At 54.4% G+C, this 16572-nt stretch overlaps 5 protein-coding genes across 5 annotated transcripts; 1 reads left to right on the forward strand and 4 right to left on the reverse strand.

The window, feature by feature from the left end:
- Nucleotides 1–903: 903 nt before the first annotated feature.
- G647_02241 (uncharacterized protein) lies at nucleotides 904–1248 on the reverse strand (the record flags this gene model as incomplete). The annotated part of the gene is made up of 1 exon (XM_008726591.1): nucleotides 904–1248. One exon carries the CDS (start codon nucleotides 1246–1248, stop codon nucleotides 904–906), a length of 345 nt encoding a protein of 114 aa, XP_008724813.1.
- Nucleotides 1249–1392: 144 nt separating this feature from the next.
- G647_02242 (uncharacterized protein) lies at nucleotides 1393–2568 on the reverse strand (the record flags this gene model as incomplete). The annotated part of the gene is made up of 1 exon (XM_008726592.1): nucleotides 1393–2568. One exon carries the CDS (start codon nucleotides 2566–2568, stop codon nucleotides 1393–1395), a length of 1176 nt encoding a protein of 391 aa, XP_008724814.1.
- Nucleotides 2569–4007: 1439 nt separating this feature from the next.
- Nucleotides 4008–4169, forward strand: G647_02243 (uncharacterized protein; the record flags this gene model as incomplete). The annotated part of the gene is made up of 1 exon (XM_008726593.1): nucleotides 4008–4169. A coding segment is annotated over one exon (162 nt), but the record flags the coding sequence as incomplete, so codon positions are not given.
- Nucleotides 4170–7778: 3609 nt separating this feature from the next.
- G647_02244 (uncharacterized protein) lies at nucleotides 7779–8471 on the reverse strand (the record flags this gene model as incomplete). Its single annotated transcript, XM_008726594.1, has 3 exons — nucleotides 7779–7851; nucleotides 7918–8070; nucleotides 8119–8471. The coding sequence occupies 3 exons, from the start codon at nucleotides 8469–8471 to the stop codon at nucleotides 7779–7781; spliced, it is 579 nt and encodes a 192-aa protein (XP_008724816.1).
- Nucleotides 8472–10619: 2148 nt separating this feature from the next.
- G647_02245 (uncharacterized protein) lies at nucleotides 10620–16262 on the reverse strand (the record flags this gene model as incomplete). The annotated part of the gene is made up of 1 exon (XM_008726595.1): nucleotides 10620–16262. The coding sequence occupies one exon, from the start codon at nucleotides 16260–16262 to the stop codon at nucleotides 10620–10622; it is 5643 nt and encodes a 1880-aa protein (XP_008724817.1).
- Between the last annotated feature and the right edge of the window lie 310 nt (nucleotides 16263–16572).

Here is a 16572-nt window from a genome sequence, read left to right on the forward strand (position 1 = left end):
TGAAGCTGTTGGCGCGAAGACGCGGCGAATCGGCTGGGGAGAGGGGAGTTTCGAGTTAGTTAGCAATTCTCACACTTGAGTGAGAAAGCACGAACGCATTATGAGGGAAGGTCAGGAACAGGGTACGAACTCTGCGATGAACAAGCCAGGGACGGCTTTGATGGGCACTAAAGTTGGGGTCTTGAGGTCCGACATTTTCGGGTTGCTGGTACGTAGCAGACGGCTCGAATCAATGGGCAGGCGGTGTGACGATTTCTTGAACGCCCGTGTCAAGCCAGAGGTACAGTATAATAAAGCTACGGAGAAATTGAGAATCGATATACATGGTCAAGTAGGCATCAGCGATCTCGCACTATGGGGCATGCGCGTCAAGCGTGTCGCGATGATCCCGTAATCGTAAACCTCAGCCTCAGCTTCACCGCATATTGGTTTTTCTTTTGGATGTTGCCTGCGGTGCACAGGACAGTACTGTACCTTTACCCTGACACTTACACATCAACCACTCGCAGCCTAACGGACACAGCAAAAATCGAACTGGTGCTGGATATGGCTTCTGATGACTGCTTTGGTGGAGACGGACGAGAATACCAAGCAGTGGGTCAATGGCATGCCAACGCTTAGTTAAAGACTGCATCCCTTGTCACCTCTGATCCAAACGGATCAAGACGACACCTTACAGTACGAACCATCCCAGCTTCCAGGCACGCTCTTCCTCTGCCTTATCGGGTCTAATGTACGAGAACATCAAGTCTCCCATCCTCGGTTTCACGGTTTGCTTGACTTCCTTCGGCTTCGTCCTCAACAGTTCAAAACTTTGACTGAACGACGACAATTCGCTTTCTGCGTTCTTATTGTCGAAGGATACCCAGTATCATGGTCGAAGATCCTTCCATTGAGGTGCGATCAGCCTGTCGAGACATTTACTCCCGCCCGCTGCCGGATCACCACATGCTCATTCTCGGGGTCGCGTACGCCTGAATTTGGGTTCCACGCGTTCATGGAAACGGTGATACCTTCGTGCGATATCAACAGCGAACTTTCCACTAGATTGTTGGGCACGCTCCCTGTAAATAACAGGCACATCGTCTCAATCAGATTTCGTGGCGTAGGCAACGCCGCGACGAATCCCTTTACGAATGCTTCCGTGGTAGGGGCTTCCTGGGCCCTGTAGATCAACCCAGCGGCATGCAAGCGCTCATAGAATGCCAGGACTCCTGCGCGCTTAGGAAAGAGGTTCGGAATGACCATGGTGCGTGCAATATACAAGCCGAGCTCCAGGATTGTTTCCACCACGCTGTATTTGCAGAACTCGGTTGAGGTTGCTGATGCGTGGCCACAGGAGCTACACATACAGCTGGACTCTAATATGACCGAGATCTCATCCATTCTGTCTCATGCTTGTTGAAACGGTAGTCGCGCTGCTTTAGCCATCTGTGGAGCCATGCGACGCAGCTCTGGAGACCAGGAGATCACCGTCTCCACCAGTCCGTAGCCTGAAAGGCCACGCATAGTGCTCGCGTGTGGGAGGAAGAACTCTTGAGATTTCGTATGGTCGTATTGTAGTGTCGACGAAAGGAGACTCGCAGCTCCACCAGTGAATACGGCGACCAGTGAAGGCTCGATGTCTGTAAAAGTTCGACCAAAGCAGGACCGGAACAATTTCTCCCACGTCACCATTCCCCCACTAACAGGAGCGAGTTGGTTCTTGGGCTCAGCAACAGCTCCAGTCTTGAGAGCCGACCGATGCGATGGGCCTAGGATGTGGCCGATGTCTGCAAATGCTTCCGAGAGCGGCAACAGCTCGGCGGCTTCATCACTGTACAAGGGCACATCTGATCGGAGGACGAATTGAGCTTCTTTTGCGTTAGTTCCGGGGCGCGCATAGAGCAGTACTCCGTCGGGGTCTTCAACGGCCACTCTGAGGTCGAATAGATATTCCGCAACAGCTGCAAACCAGTAGGCATCAGAACCGGCGTGCTCGAGAGAGAAGTTCTTCGCGCCGCCACCGACAAGATCGCTCAAGTTCACCAGAGCTTCAACGATTTGGGCGACATTGACATGATCAGTCCCTGTTTCGAGGTCTTCATGGTTTCGAGAAATCAGTGTCCCAAACGGAGACGTGGCAAGCAAGCCCTGACACAGATATACCAAGCGTTTCCATTGGGAATCACTGGGCTCCCACCCTTCCCACATTCCGTCCGTCTGTATATTACTTCCAAGCTTCATTATGACAGCCACGATGACATCCGAGGCAAAATATTCGCCCAGACAGCTTACGATGCCCAGGAAAGCGAATCCGCCGTTAGACTCAGCGAGGATCCTCACAATGTGTCGATCCGAAAACCCGATGCCCATTCTCTGACCATAGAACTCGGCCTGGGGAAGACTGGAAAAGACATTAACGGGATTCCGCTGGCCATGTAGGGAGATATTGAACTGCGAGCCAATTAGCTCCGCGACCTGGATGAGGTACGGGTCGACGCCGGCGGCGTTGAATTGCAGCAACTGCTCTGTTGTAAAAGTATGTCTCGCTTTCGTCAAGGCATCCCAGTCTTTCACCGAGGCCATTGTTTCTGTTGCCGATGAAGGCTTCCTCGAGGATCAAGGGTGAGCATTATAAAAAGGCAGTCATCACAACGCAGGCGTCACCGTGTTCAATGTCACGCCAATCATGCTTCGCATGGTCGGACACGAATACGAACCGAGCGTCGAGCTGTAGCTGTACAGACTGAAGTCTTCCCGGCACATACCTCATGTTCCTGCTCGAGCATGCTCGCCAACGATCTTCAGCCGGGCTTGCCATTCAGCAACCTTGGGACCGAGTACGGAGGAGACTCGATATTGGCAACGTAGGAGCCATATCATTTGCCCCGGCCAGGCGTTTCTAGCGATGATCGATGCGCTTGTCCATGAGCTTGCCCCTGTGCCTGCTGATGATGTTAAATGTTGATACAGGGCAGAAGCAAGACTCGAAGCAGGCGATGATACAAGTCGCGCCAAGTTTCGCGCGTGGACGTCTGACGGTCATTTGAAACCCACCGTTTTCTCGGCCACGCTTGACTTTCTTCGTTCAATGAGGCATCACTGACTTGACAGTAATAACAGCCGCCCGCTCGTTACTGACACTGACTACCACGGAATAGAGCGTAACCATGCCGGAAACGCAGGAGACTCCGGCTAATGGCGAGATGGATGCGGAGGCTGCAATGCGCGAGATGATGGGTTTCAGCTCGTTCACCACTCGTCCTAAGAACCGATCGGGTGAGTCTTTTCTGAGGTTGAGATGCGATCTTCCCTTCAAACAAGCGACCTGTCCTCAAATACAACACCGTCCGCGGAGAAATAGCGCAGCGGCGTCAGTTGAACCAGAGTTGCCACTCGGTGGCTCTCCTCTCCCTGTGGCAGGCCCAATCTCTGGGGATCAATCGCTCAAGCATATGTTTTCCCCCTTACGCACCAAGCCAGCAGTACCGCCCACGAAGACAAGAACCTTCTCTCTCATGTTTCAGGAGTTACTCGAGCTTCATCTCTTCTCTCCTGCAAGCTCCGCACGGCTCCGCTGCTTGAACACTTGGGCTGCACTCGTACGCAGACATCTTCTTTGGTCACAAGGACGTGGAAGCTGCTGATGCGCACAACCCCTTGTATACGCTCTTGCTGTCAATGTTCTGCACGTGTTCTAGCTTATGGTCGTTGCGCCGGGGGAGCTTTCTTATCTCCTGCCTTTCCCATAATTTGCTCATTCTCTGCACGAGTTATCTGAAGTTAATTTGATGATCGAGTCAACCCTAACTTCGAATCTAGACACTACCTCAGCACAACTCCCATCACAGGGACCAGTAGGACGGACCCCGTCGGCCAACAACCAAGGTTTCTCATTTGGATCTAAACCCACTGCTACAAGCATGCTAAACTCCACCATGCTACCTCAAGGCCAACAGCAGCAAATGACTACTGTCCCGACACCAGATACCGTACCATCATTTCCGACCCAGCAACAAGGAATTTTCGTGTTCACATCTCCGCAAACCGGCATATCCTACACAAACCAGGAGCTCGATGAATGGTCGCGAGGCAAACTCAACGATCAAGGTGATAAGGTTTACTTTAAACCCGGTTTTGTTGACGCCGATCCTTGGTCTCGACTCCGGGCGGGTAGGAGAGACGAAATACAACAATAGCGAGAGCAGGGGGAAGACAGCTGGATCGGGGCAGAGATGACTGCAGGATGAGCATCGAGACTAGATGTGAGGATGGCGTCTCTTGCCTTGCTGTTGGCAGAATCAAAACCAGCGCCAAGCAAGGCCTATATTCTTTTACCGTGAGGCTTCTACTGAGCATCGGTGAGACTCCAACCCTCACGCCAATCGAGACAACGCCGCCTCCGAAGTCAACACAAGGACCACCGTCCACGAGAACCGCAATCGGCATTCCCCACCATTGAAACAACCTCCCTCACCATCCCGGAGAGGGTATCTTGCAACAGGACTCTCAGCAACCCCCCGAGGTAGGCACTCAACTCGGCCCCTTTCGGGAGGGTGAACACGAAAGCCATAGCTAGGGAGCAAATCCGCATTGTCACCAACCACGCCCGTTCGGGCCTTCTTATTGGCGTTGGTAGCATTGTCAAGATAGGACTTGTCACCGAGACTTAACTGCGACACCACGTCGAGCACCGGTATCACTACCCCATCCTCCGGCCTCAGCTGCTGCGATATGGGAAACACCTAAGAGAAGGCTCTTGGAGATACCCAATTGAGGATGTAAAGGCATGAATGTGATGTGAATGTGTAGGAATATATACTTCCTCTCTGCCTGACGAGTCCGTCCCACGCGAATCCCATTTCCACTCCCCAGCGAGAAGGCGGTTCACTCCACATTCAGCCACCGGAACTTATTGATCCATGTGTGTATGCATGCAGGCGCGCCATGGAGCGGCATGTCGCCAATAGTACCGCCTCACATGTAAGATGTAAGTGATGGGTGCGTAGGGGCTGAGATGGCGGTGATGACGGATCGACACCAACAGATCAGACCTGATCAGATCCAAAGCCTTCCGCCGGGCATGCATGTGAACACAAACGCCTAGCCTAGACGGGGGAGGGTAGATACTCGGAGGTGTAGAAACTCGGAGGTGTAGAAACTCGGAGGTGTAGAAACTCGGAGGTGTAGATACTCTGAGGTGTAGATACTCGGAGGTGTAGATACTCGAAAGGGTAGATATCCCGTACTCAAAACCATGATCGTAGCCACCAAAGCTCGTTCATCACCACAGGCCACGCGGCGAAACGAGCCCATAAGCCACAAGCCCCTGTGATGGCACCGACATCGACATTGGCATTGACATTAAGATTGATCTCGACACTAACACCAACACCGACACTGACATCAACATTGAAGTTGATCTTGATCTTGACAGTGATAGTAAGACTGACACCAACACCAACATTGACATTGATCTTGACATGGATAGTCACCTCGATCCTGCTCTTGCCACTCCCTTTACGCACGACACGACACGACATGGACCAGCAAAGAAAGGAAGGAAGGAAGAACAGGAGAGGGACACCAGCCAGCCAGTCATCCAACCAGTCATCCAACCAGGCAGCCAGCTGTGGCAGCCCTGACAGCCGTGACAGCCCCGACAGCCTCGTCCCGTCCCGCGGCGCCCCGTTGCGGCATCTAACCCTCTTGGAGTTTTGGAGTTTTGGAGTTTGAGAGCACCTACGCTTTGTCTCTGCCTCGTCGTGCATATAATTAACGGACATCTGTACACTGTAGGAGAGGACGAGGACGGAAAACAGAGGAGGAGACGGAGGCGGTGACGGAGGCGGAGGATTGAGTTGTTTACGTACCTACCTAGGTAGGTAGGTACTCGTAGGTACTCGTAGGTACCCGTAGAAACTCGTAGTAGGCATGTGGCCATGCTCACGTATACCGTATCCTGCCGTTCTGCTATGTACTTTATAGTATATACCAAAGACCAGAAACTGTGTGTTTACATACAGGTGTCTATATCTATATCTATATCTATATCTATTTGTATGTATGCCGTGTATGTCTATGTCTATGTATATCCGTGTATGTCTATGTGTGTCCTGCACCTGTGCCCCACCGATCACTTTTACTCAAACTCGCAACTCGTCAAGATTGACTCCAACTTCCACTTTGATCATAATCTTGTGTAGAGGGGGTTCGTACTTGGACTCGTACCGGATGGTCGGGCCCGCCTGTGCGGCTTGACAGTGACTTTTCCGATCAGGGTGTCGAGTCCTGCTCTCGTTTGCTGTACCTAGTCCGAGGCACAGTACTTGTGGTAACTTATGGTGAACCCGGATGGCATTGTCGGAAGTAAAGAATACTACAGCATAACTCTGCTAGGCTGGTGTAGGGGCAAGGACTACTGCAGTGAGCCTGCGATACGGTCCTTGCTTACAACTAAAAGATGCTTGGGTGCAGGTCACCTGCTGGAAGTCAGAAAGCGTCTTCACGCCTGTCTCAGCACAGAGAGCCTACCGAGCTTGGATTGAGCCCGCTGGTGCAGGCCTTGGAAAGCACATCAGGGTGCTTCATCCCCTGCTTAGGCGGGAAATATTGGAAGGTGGCCTGCTCGGCCGCCCTGTCACCACTACGATGCCTACAATGCCGCGTTCTTATCACCGAAAAGTCAGAGTGGCCGAGGCGAGGCAGCAAAGCACTGGCTCCCTGACAGTGCCTGGCCTGCCGCCTGGAGAGTTCCTGTGGGCTGCCTCCATCCCCCTACGACCACTTCGTCTGTAGGCCCGACCTCAACCTACGCGCTCGACCCTTGGCCCCTACAGACACCCCGAAGGCCGAGGGAGATGAAGTGCCGGGTTGGCCAAGATTTCAACTTTTCGATTGCAACTGCCAAAGAATCTCGGTAAGAATACATGGGAAATGAAGGGAGACAGGGGAAAAGGCACCACTTCGATCGAGGCCGCCATTCAGAAAGAGGCGTCCCAGCTCGCTCACAATTGCCCCCCAGAACCCAGAGAAATGATCACGGCAGAACCCTCACAGCACCAAGTCCCGTCAAAGCCAGCCTGGCCGGGCCTGGCTCCAAATCTGGCTTAGCCAGCACACCACAATCCCCACACCATCTGCAGCTTCCACGCTCCGTCACCTGCAAGGTCGCAGGCCATGTGACTGCGAGGAGGGGAAGCTGCTGGATGTAGCAAACACCTCAAAAACGGCCTGGGAAGCTCGACACCCAATCAGACAGCCGAGAGAGTGGGACGAAGAGTCAGAAAATGACAGTCGTACCTGCATGAAGATTTCGCGTGGCACCCGCTCGGCGACTGCTGGCTGGACGTTTTGATTGCTGCACGGTCGATCGCTGCAGTGCAAGTTCGGCACTGGCATTTTTCCTGGTTGCAGAAATGGGCCTGGCGTCATGCACGCCATCGCCCTGGCAAGCCATGCGGGGCAAAAGCAGCGAGAATCTTGACCCATTTCGCGGGGTGGAGCGGAACCCTAAAATCACTGCCACGTCAACAGCACGGCGGAAGGCCGCCAAGGCCGCATTTGAGGCTCCCGGCGAATGATTGTTCGAGGCTGCTGATGGATTCTGATTTGCTGCTGTCAGACGTCGATCAATGGTTTGGGCGGAGCGGTAGGCCGGCGGGAAAAAAGTCATTCTCAAACCACCCGCTTTGCGAACAGGCGGAGCCCCAGGAAGTATGTGGGACGGTAAGAAACCTGCCAGGCATGAAAAGGCAAAGAAATTCGTAGCATCGTGAATCGTAATCGCCGTGGACTTATGCATGGCGGCTGCGGCTGGCTTTGGCATATGCTTCGGGATGCTTTTTCTCAGCCTTGGATTTCATTGATCTGCAAATGCGTGCGTCAGCCGGAATGTCTCCTGGTGCCGGTGACAGCCTTGGACGCGTAACTTACGAGATTTTCTTGGATGTGTACTCGATGTCGCGCCGGGCTTCCTTGGCCGCTTCGACGCCTTCCGCGAAATTGACCCTTGCGCGACCCAGTCTGCGCTGTGCCATCGCTTGCAATTCCTGCAATTCCCGCTGTTTGGCGTTGAGTTCGCCGGAACTGCCCATGGTCAGTCCGTGGCTAGTATTTTGCAGTCCGGCCACTTACGTTTGCGCTTGCTTCGCCAGTGATTTATCCATCCGGAGCGGATCAAAGGCGGAATTCATTCTCTCGCTAAGCTCTTCGACGACATCTATTCCGGAGCGCGAATAGTGAGACTCGTAGTCTGTGCCGCTGTGGCTTCCAGCATAGCTAGAGCCAGATCTGACGGAAAAGGAGCCGCCGGACCGGCCACTGCTGCTGTAAGATGTACTGGAATCTGAAAATTCCGGGGCATCGGCAACACGCGAAATTGGCTGAGTGTAGATCGGACCCTTGCCGGACGGTGGCAACGTAACTGGCAGGGCCTTCTGGTGGCTACCATAGCTGACGGGATGACGAGAATAGGTAGTGGTGGCCATTGAAGAAGATGGCGAGGATGAGTACGCTCAGGAACTGGGACTTGTGGGGGTGAAGTGGAAGCGGGGTGTAGTCAAGAGGGGTGACTGGACAAGTAGAGGAGTTGGTGGATCAAGGAGATGCTCGCTCAATGTCTGGGAGGGAGTGGTATGAAAGGAAGAAGGAGAAAGAAAGGTTTCCGGAACGATCACACGGGTTTTTATAGCCATGATGAGCGCTACTCTCGTCACAGAGGAGCAGGGGAGGAGATTGCCAGCTCATCACTCACCTCTGAGCAGACCAATATGATTGATGGACGAAGGGGAGGGCGGTGTCATGCCACACCCACCGACCCCGCTTCATGAGCAGGATGATGAGACGAGTAGGACCAATGTGAAGCGGACAAAGACAGTTTCGAAGCAGGGTCGGCACCGTCCGTGACCTTCCGCCCGGCAGACCGAGGAGAAGAATCAGTTCCCAGCCGACCACAGGGAGTCGAGAGAGCCCCTCCATGAGCAGAAGACGGCAGGGTGGGATCAGAATTTCAGCTGAAGCCGAGTCAGGCAGCTGAGGGGAGGGAACGGGACGTCGAAGACGATCATTGGGTCGATGAGGCATTTTGCCAGGACTTGAGGCCATTAGTCGCGGGATCTAGAGGCGAAGCGGCGGACGGGGAGTGGCTGTCTGAGAAGGCGAATGGAGCGAGGACGGAGAAGGTTCGTGACTGAGGTGGGCAGGGGGGAAGGCGGGAGGAGCGGCGATTCGTTCCAGGCGTCGACATGGACACGGCCAGGGGCAGCAGAGCAGAGAGCACTGAGGGCTCGACGGTCTCGCGGCATCCCGAGCGCGGGCAGCAGCTGTCTCGAACGCTCAGTGAGCCACGGGGAAAGTGTGGTATTGCACGTCCAGAATATTTTTTGCGCGCGCGCAGTGTGCGGACACGAGGGTCGAGGGGCTCGGGAGCCTGAGCACGGCATGAGAGACGTAAGAGGCCGCTGAAAGCAGCGAGAGGCAGGGTCAGGAAATGGTCAAGCGCTGGTGTGGGAACCGTGAGGTGACGGTGCAGCTGCCATGCAGCACGCGCTGCTGGTGGAGGGGCGACGGTGCTTCACTGGCTCGAGGGTCTCGTCCGTGGTTCCGTGGTCTGTCGGCTGCCGTGGGCGTCAGTCACAGCTCCGCAGTGCGTGGAGGTTACCAACCTAGGCGTCCGGGATTGGCACTCGAGGACGGTCGCACACTGGTCGGGGGAGGAGGATAGCCGAGCACTCGGAAAGAGACACTGGCCGTCCTACTGGCGGTGAGCGTGGATGTGCGCCCATGCTCTGACTGGGCAGACAATTCACAGAGAGGGAGATGTTTCGAAGCGACCTGGAGAAGGAGGCTGACATGAAGCAGAGCATCCCTGGTGTTTGAGGACTTGGGCCTGTCTCGCCCGTCATTGGGCGTTGAGCCAGTAAGGGCCAATGCAGCCACTGGGGGCAAGTGGGATGGAAATGACTGGCAGCTGCGCCGAGTCACTGGAACCAACAAACTCTCCAACAGCCGCCTGAAAGCGCCGACAAATTGGGGGAAGCCTTGGCGAGCACAGAGGCGCCCGCCGCCAACAGCGTCACAGACAACAAGATCGAAGTCAGCTCATTATTTAGACATTACGACGTTTGATGCTGAACAAACATCTACCAACACAGGTCTGCTGCGCCAGCTGACCTGAAGTCATGGCCAACAGCCAAGTCAAGTCCTTTTCTCTCCCGATGCTAATGCTTGCCTAGCCCATTCATGCCGCTCATTTTCTCGTCAAGGTAATCTCCTCTGGTTTTGCGTGAACATTATCAACGACGTTTGAACCCGCTGCCATAGACGTCCAGGTCGTTAGCCCAATGCTCCCCATCAATCTGTGGAATTGACGATCCCACACGCCTCCTAGCCTGTTTTGGTGGCAGCTGCTGTCGCCACCTCGGACGGTATACAGCATCCCACCCGCCATACCCGGGAACAGCTTGCAAAACATGCCGCCATGAAATCCTGCCAACGCCTATGCCAACAAGCAATGCTCGCGAGGGATCTGCTCAAATGCTGAGTGCATCATCGGCAGCGCCCTTCCCCTTGTCATGTACAGCGCACACTTCCAAGCCTTCCCTTTCCGACAATCGCTCCCCTGCGCCCCGAGAAACTCAAGTTTCCGGCGGCCTATCACATAGGAACACGTGTGGCAAGGCGGTATCCAGTAGCGTCATCATCATGGTTCCCAGCACGTTGAAATCCACCGGTTTGGTCAGATAGTCAGTAAATCCAGCGTCGGCTGCTGCTGCTCGTTCCTCTGGCATAGCATTTGCTGTCAACGCCATGATCGGCAACGGTCGGTACCCATGGCGTCGTTCCCACGCCCGTACTTCGGTGCACGCCTCATAGCCGTTCTTGATCGGCATCTGAATGTCGCAAATGATGAGCGAGTAGTACCCATGGTCTTTGGCCAGCACCATGTCCACGCATTGCTGACCGTCCTTGGCGCAATCATTCGAGAGCGATACTTTCTTGAGGTATCTCTGGATCACCATGCGGTTCACGTCGCTGTCCTCAACCAACAAAATGCGAAAGTTTTTCCCTCCAATCTTCTCCTTAACAAGGTTGGCGATCTTGCGGAAGTCGTCCGAGCTTGATTGCGCCACTTCGCGTGCCCGGTCCTTGCTCAAGTTGCGCAGCTGTGCAGGGTCAAAAATCATCGCGAACACCGAAGGCTTGACTGGTTTGTGAATCATGTATGCTCGCCGTCCACTGGCCGTCAGCGTCGTAAAGTCTTCCAGGATATCCCGCTTCTGGTAATGATCCGTTATCACCACCAGCGCAGGCACTACGTTCGCCTGGTAGTTGACCATTTGTCTCATAAATAACATGATATCCGACGAGGCGGGAAGGTCCAGCACGATGTGTGTGAACGTAGGCGACCCAGGGCCGTTCAAGAGCTCCAAAAATGAGCCAATGTCTGGTATGATCGTCACGTTGGCTGCGATCTGGTGAGGCACGACGTGCTCAATGTGCTGCTTGATCGCCATTCCGGCATGTTCGGCCGGGCAAATGATGACAATTGAATATGTGTGAGGATGCGCTAGTTCGGGCCCCAGCACGCTACCATCGTTGTCACTTTTACTTCTCTTGAAGACGGGGTATGCGGGGCTGGGTTTCTCAGTCAAGCCCTGTCGCTCGCCCGTAGAGACCGCGGACTCGTGGGCTGGTGCCGAGTCTGGTGTGCGTATTATTGAAGTTGCCGAAGAGACGGACACTATGTTGCCCGAGTTCGACCGCCTCGATAAACTTGAGCTCTCAGATGGAAGCACAGGTGGTGAAACAACAGATGGCGACGATACAACCGGTGACGGCAACTCCGATGACTGTGCTGGAGGAGAGCTGATGTAGCGGGATAAGCCTGGTGTCTGAATGACCCCTTCGTTCTGTAACACGCCTCTGGCAGAAGAAATAGTGGGGGCCTTATTGTCGGATCGTGACCGAGGGCTTGCCGCGATGGGTGAGATGTGCTTTTGTTGTACAGTTCGCGCAGTGGTTGGCGGCGACGTTACTTCAGAACCTGGAGGGGCAATCTCGACTTTGATGAAAAAGCTGAAAGTCGACCCTTCTCCAGCTTTGCTTTTCACAGAAAGCTCTCCGCCGTGCATCTCCACCAGTTGCTTAGACAGGAAGAGTCCTAAGCCAGAACCAGCCTCGTGACTGCTAGCCCCGCCGACCTGGCCAAATTGCTTGAACAGGCGTTTGAAGTCGTCTTCGTTGAACCCACGGCCCGTATCGACTACGTCGAAGTAGAGGAGGCCGGAATGCTGAGAGCCGGTCGTGTCATCCACAGGAGCAGTTTTCCGGAATGAACATCGCATGTACACTTCTCCCTGCTCAGTGAACTTGACCGAATTGCCAAGAAGATTGAGCAGCACCTGTCGGACCCTAAAGGCATCTGCTCTCACCATGGTGGGCACATTAGCTTCCAGAGAATAATTGAGCTCTAATCCACGTTCGATAGCTCGAGATGAGACGGTGTCCACCACCTCCTCACAGAGGTTGCGGACATGAAACCACTTCGGCAGCAGTGTCATCTTTCCAGCCTCAACCTTGGTAACGTCGAGAATATTGTCAACCAATTCCCGCAAGTTGTTCGCGCTGTTTTGGATGGTGTCTACTGTCCTCCTCTGATCGTGATCCAGTTCTGAGTCGACCAGCCATGGCATACTGCCCAGAATACCGTTGAGTGGCGTTCGAATCTCATGAGACATGTTCGCAAAGAATTTCGTCTTGGACTCCATTTCCGAATGCACTTTTTCGTTTGCTTGGTTCAGCTCTCGCTCTAGAGTCTTGCGTGTTTCAATGTCTGTGCACGTCCCGTACCACGAAGCCTTTCCGCTTTGGCTTTGCCAAAGTCCGGTGTCGACTCGAACAAGTCTTACCAGGAACCAGCGGTACCCGCCACCTTTTGATTTCAGCCGAACTTCTGTGAGATACGACAGACGTCCATTCTCATCCTTCTCCACGACCACCGACCCTGATTTAATCATGCGGTCTAAAGAAGTCAGATCTGGCGAGAAAAGGTTCTTCTGAGTAGGCGGCGGCGGCCCAACGGTTTTGTTTGACTCGCTGGACGAAGAGCTTGTGGTCGGCGACCGTACTATGGCAGCAACCTCCATCGGTGAGAGTATTCCGCACTTATGGAGATCATCGCGGTGTACGTGTTTTGCAAAGCCCAGCCCCCGCGCATCCTCGAGGGTTTGACCTGAATATGAATGCCATTGTTGGTTGACGGCCACGATACCATCCCCCTCGATAGCTTCGAACAGGACTTGCGGAATTGCGTCGGCAAGTGCGCGAATCTTGCTGTCACGCGTCATAATGGCTTCCTTTTCGCTGGCCTCAAGATTCTTAATGTACTGCTCATGCACATCCAAGAATGAGCCAATCCAGTACAGAAGCCGACCATTGTTGCTGAGCAGAGTACTTGCACGGAACACGAACCATCGGTAGTCGCTGTCGCTGTTGAATCGCTTGACGCGAATGTAGTGCGTAAACTGACTGCCCGTCCTCAACGCCTCGTTCCACAGCTTCACCAGACCATTTCTGTCTGCCGGGTGGACATTCTTCCAAGGATCACGCACTCTGCCCTCACCTTGACTCCTGAAGGCGTCGAATTTGCGATTTGTCCACACCAAGTCACCTGTGTTTGGTTTGGCAAGAAATAGCTGTAGAGGAACTGCGTTGAGCATTAAGGAGGATATCAGCTCCGGCAACGGCCTTTCACCATCGTCCTTGTTTTCGCTCACTCGTCGAGCCGTGTTTCGCCGAAGTGAGTTGTCCATTCTATCGAACGTGCCGAGGGACGGATCTCCTCCTTCACTTTCAGAAGCGGTGCTTGCTGTCCGGAGCGGCATCGGACTATGAGGCTCTGGCTGCGATCGCGCAGAACCGCCTACAGCTTTCTTGCCAGTAGACTTTGAGCCTGCAGACTTTTCGGCCGAGGACTTCGCTTGCTCCCCCTCGTCCTTTGAAGGTCTGGGACCTGGCGTGAGCGGCTGATGACTGCCTCGCTGTCTTCTAGCCGAGAAATAGCTGTCGACCATCTCAGCCCCGGTCTTACCCCCTGGGGTTGGAGGCTGATTTGTGCTCAGGCCGAATTGCTCCATAAGTGGCGTGCTCACTACGGAGCTACCGGGACTGTCGCGTAAAAGCCCCGGACTATGGCTCTCCTGCGACGTCCATGACCTGGAGTTCTCTTTATCCTGTGCTATTTGGCCGCTGAGCTCCGCCACAAGTTCCAGTTCAGAGCCTTCATCGGAAAATGTGCCGCCAAGGCCGAACGCTGCACCGTGTCTGCTTCCTGTAGTTCCTCTCAGACGATCTTGAAGCGCGCTGTATTGCTGCGCCAAGGAATATGAGCTTGCCAGATGGGGCAACAGAGCTTCCAAAGAATGTCGCAAACTGCGTGGATACGGATTCAGAGGAGAGAGAAACGATAAGACGGCTATCGGAAAGCGTAAATTAGACGCCATCGTCCCTCTGGCCAATACCGGCTGGATAAGCGGTACATGAATGAGTGTCTTCGACATATCCGCGCCTATTGCGCTTAATGATTGATTGGCGGTGGTTGCGTAGTCATAAGCTGGAGGGTCTTGTTCAAAAGCGGTCTCGTCAATTGATGCCGTGGGTTGTACGAAGAAAGGCGACTCGGCTGGGTCAGGTCGAGCAGCAGGCGAAGGTGACGGGCTCTGTGACCATGGAGAGGGCTCCGGCTGCTCGTATTCGTCAAAAGCACGAAGAAAACCCTGTGACCCGTGCGAATCTTCAGAGATAGAGCTCCTGCGCTCGCCCGGCGCCCCTAATGGCGTTGGTGGAGCGCTTCTATTCTGCTCCTTACCTTTAAGCATGGGTGAATGCTTGTGGGCAGTCTCGGTATAGGCCCTGGTCAACACTACAGGCTTCCTCTTACCAAACAGAGACGCGACTCCTGTACGAATGAGAAGAGGGTCGGGTTCCGCTTCCAACGGCTGTATCGAACGATGGACATAACAGCGGAGGGTTGAGGAAGCCGACCCAGCTGAGTTGATCTGCCCTCTCAATGATAAAGGGTCCAGTTCAGCCACAGACGACGACCGGGGCGTGGCGGCTTGCCTGGTTAGTCTGGGCAAGATTGACGGGATCGCCGAGGCCTTCTCCTGCTCTTTCGGAATGGTACTGTAGGCGCGTACTGGTCCAGGAGGCCGTTGGCGGGCAAGTCTCGCTGCTGAATCAGGAGCTGGTCCTGCGATAGAATGTCTCGACAAAAGAGGTGGCCGTCGTACAGGGATTGAATTTGCCTCACTCGGTATCCTGCTTGTGGGTTCAGGCCGGCGCCCTATGGAGCTGACATCGGCGTCGGACGTCGTCGTCGAGTTGAATTGCGAAGGTCCAACACCTTCGCTGCCGTTGATATTGTAGGTGGCCTTCTGACCCCACGGTACATTTTCCAAGTCAGTGATGTCACCCGGAATGGCAAGGGACGCTCGTTCAGCGCCGTATATCTCTGATAAGACTTCAGTGACATTGGCCCACCACATATCTAGGCCGGGTTCAGCATTAAGCATAAGGATAATGTCGTAGAGATCGGGCGTTGGGAAATTAGGGTCTTCAGGATACGCCGGGCTTGTAGGTGCCTGACCTATTGGCGTACTCATATCGGAGGATGATGGTTGCCGATGGGGCTGTGGGGGTTGTGAAGGCTCTGAACTTAGTGGCGGCTCGTTTGTGGGAGATAACAGGGTAAAGGGTTTATGGTGAGGACCAGAACGGTGGCTAATGTTCCGGTTGAGCCGTAACGCCATGCGGGGGAATGGATATGAGGGCGTCCTAACAGATCCAGGCGTCAAGTCAAAAGTAGCCCTAATAGTACGGGCAGAGTCTGTCGAAAGGGCGCCGGTGTTGACCGATTCATCTGAGCTGGACTCCGTATGCTGGAGAGACGCGGTAGGTTCCGATGAGTCGTCCTGTTTCGTCGAGTCTGAGGACCCGCTCGAAGCAGCGGCAGCAGCGCGCTGCTGTTGTTTCTGTGCCAGAGCAGCACTCATCCTCCGGCGCATGGCTTCAATACCACCAGACCCTTCACGTGCCATTACGTTTGTGACTTGATGGTGAACTGGTGTCGACGTCTGTGAAGGCGCGTTGTTACCACCTCTGGTTTCCCTCACAACGACTTCCTCTTCAGGTTTTGCCGACGAGCCATGCGCATCATTGCTGCGTGAAGATCGTCCACGGGGTGGCATCCCCGTGCGCGACGACTTTGATGACTTCATCTTTGTGGATGCAGACACTTGATCCACCAACTTCGGCGTCTGCAACCTCGTCGCAGTTTGAGGATAGGCATGGAGAGCAAAACCGCAGGAGTGGTCGGGGAAGTGCGAGACTACTCGACCGGTTCGATCGCGCGTATCACCGATGCATGAGAAGACAACCGCAGTATTGTGACATGGGACTCATAGAGTGGCAGGAGGGCGTGGGTAGAGGACGTGAGAGACGACGGACTATCGAGCGGTCGAGCGACGTATGGCCCAGCCAAGTCAATCCAAGTGACTGTCGATGTAATGGGAGCCCGTGACCCGGAAG

The sequence above is a fragment of the Cladophialophora carrionii genome (genome assembly GCF_000365165.1).
Source record: "Cladophialophora carrionii CBS 160.54 unplaced genomic scaffold supercont1.2, whole genome shotgun sequence".
Classification (NCBI taxonomy): domain Eukaryota; kingdom Fungi; phylum Ascomycota; class Eurotiomycetes; order Chaetothyriales; family Herpotrichiellaceae; genus Cladophialophora; species Cladophialophora carrionii.